This window comes from Egretta garzetta, unplaced genomic scaffold, assembly GCF_000687185.1.
Source record: "Egretta garzetta isolate BGI_Z169 unplaced genomic scaffold, ASM68718v1 scaffold85, whole genome shotgun sequence".
NCBI classification, from domain to species: domain Eukaryota; kingdom Metazoa; phylum Chordata; class Aves; order Pelecaniformes; family Ardeidae; genus Egretta; species Egretta garzetta.
The window spans coordinates 3,391,399-3,393,424 of NW_009259718.1; the positions used below are offsets into that span (position 1 = coordinate 3,391,399).

Below are 2,026 nucleotides of genomic sequence, written 5' to 3' on the forward strand. Positions count from 1 at the left end.
GGTGGTTTCAGCGGGGAGCGGGGGGCCGGGCGCCTGCCAGAACCAAAGCTATAAAGGCAAAGAGGAGCTAGGGACTGCATCTGACACAGATGCTGCAGGTCCTGCCTCGCCTCCCCCAAGCCCTGGGATAAGAAGAAGATGCTGGGGCTCCAGGCGTGGCCTTGCTCGCTTTTCCTCCTCTTAATTCTGCTCTCTGCCAGCGTTCAGACTGTGTCCTTACCAGGACAGAAGCTACAGGTAGGAGGGACCGGGAAAGAGCTGAGGGAGGTTTCTGGAGTAGCAGGGGCAATTTGGGGAGGTTGTGTTTGAACCAAGAATATGTGGGGGGCCCAAATTCCAGCTACCAGAGGCTGCTGCCTAGTCTCACTGCTCCCTCCCTTTCAGTCCAACAGCCTCAGCTCTGGGGTGGCTGTATCTTTATAACCCGACTCCAGCATGACAAAGGAGCAGACAGACAAAAGTTTTTTAGCGCTCTCTGGTCTGGAGCAGGCTGCCTGTGGGACTCCCTACGTTGGCCTGCAGAGGCTTTTAACGGTAAAGAGACTAGTCCTGTCTAACTCCAACCTGTGTCAGCAGCCACCAGAAATTACAGTTGTGTCCCTCATCGTGTTCAGTGTCCTGGTTCCAACAATTCAGAGGGAAGGCTCATCCTGTTAGGTCAGGATTTTCACTCCTAAGCTCGGTACTACCCCTCAGTATCCTCTCTTTAAGGCCAAGAACCCCTGTCAGGAAGCCACAAGGGCTTCTTCACTCATGTAAATGTTTTACCATCAGCAATTAGAGCAATAATATTTTGGCTTTCAAATCTACCCAACTCCCTCTTACCCAAACCCTAACCTGAGCCCCAACACCTTGCCTTCACATCACCCTGGGAAAACTACAGGGAAGTAGTTAGGACATGAACTAAAATCACAAGACTGATCCTGCTATGACTCACCGCTTTCACTCCTTGCTGAAGATGCCCGTGTCCGCTTCAGTTAACTCACTACCGAAATGAGCTGCACAAAGGCACCTTCAGCCTTAGCTCGGCACCCACGTGAGAGACAGATGTGGAACTGCTACCGCAAGCTGCTTCCCTGGGCAGCCATGCCATGCCATGCCATGCCTCCACTGCACCCAGTGCACCTCCCAGCCCTTGTCTCCCTACAGCTGGAGGCTGCCGGCAGTGCGAGGGGCATGCGATCAGCACGTGCCTGCCTGCACAGGTAACCTAGAGGATTCCCAGCAGGTGGGGACCCCCCCCTCTTCACACCTGCTCTGCTCCAGCCTCCCCCTCATCTTTAGCAGAAGGTGTTTGGTTCGTCCTCCCCACCAGCCCTCTGGAAAAAAAGAAATGCCACACAGCAGCCTGAGCACACAGAGGTGCATCAGCAAAAGGAGCAAGGACCGGAGCCTCAGTTACCTTCCAAGTACGGGGCGGGGGAGCAGTTTGACAAGAGCAGGGCAATCTGCGCTCAGGCAGAGGCTCACAGCAGCTGCCTGCTTGCTCTTTTGGACAGCAAAATCATTCCAGGCTGCAGGAGCCCTTCCCTGTGTCTGGATGCAATGTCGCAGGCACCATGCCTGCATGCAGGCACCATTTTATGTCCTGCCCAAGCCCTAAGGAAGGCGTGGGTGGTGGGGCACGAGGGGGCAAGGCTGATCGCCAGATGCATGGGCAATTCCGCTCTCATCCCCCTCGCCTCTCTCTTTATCCCAGAAGCTCCTTTCCCAGTTGCTGCCCCTGGAGCCTGAGTCCACTCTGGCCGAAGAGGACACGAAGGAAGGGTCCAGCTTCGGCCCTCAGTTGCTCTCCTCCACCCTCCCCTTCCTCCCGTCTGGGGCCAGAGCTGCCCGTCCCTCTCTCTGGCGCAAGACCCTCACCAGTCGCAAGTGGGCACTGCCTGGAGATTGGGCCTGGAAGGCCATGGCCAGGGGCTGCTTTGGGCTGAAACTGGACCGGATCGGGACCTTCAGTGGTTTGGGGTGTTAGCCTTGGAGGGGCTCCAAGGTGAGGGCTCCAACGAGCGGGACGGGGAGAAGTAAA

The 2,026-nt window shown here is 56.5% G+C and overlaps 1 protein-coding gene across 1 annotated transcript; it reads left to right on the forward strand.

Annotated features, from left to right (window-relative positions):
* The first annotated feature begins 138 nt into the window (after window positions 1-138).
* LOC104126527 (C-type natriuretic peptide 2-like) lies at window positions 139-1,972 on the forward strand. Its single transcript, XM_009639114.1, has 2 exons — window positions 139-237; window positions 1,700-1,972. The coding sequence occupies exons 1-2, from the start codon at window positions 139-141 to the stop codon at window positions 1,970-1,972; spliced, it is 372 nt and encodes a 123-aa protein (XP_009637409.1).
* The last annotated feature ends 54 nt before the right edge of the window (window positions 1,973-2,026 follow it).

Excerpts from the sequence above, each read along its gene's own strand:
- LOC104126527 (XM_009639114.1), top strand. The coding sequence starts at position 139 with ATGCTGGGGCTCCAGGCGTGGCCTTGCTCGCTTTTCCTCCTCTTAATT. Across the intron at positions 238-1,699 it reads TACCAGGACAGAAGCTACAG|AAGCTCCTTTCCCAGTTGCT; the intron begins GTAGGAGGGACC and ends TCTTTATCCCAG.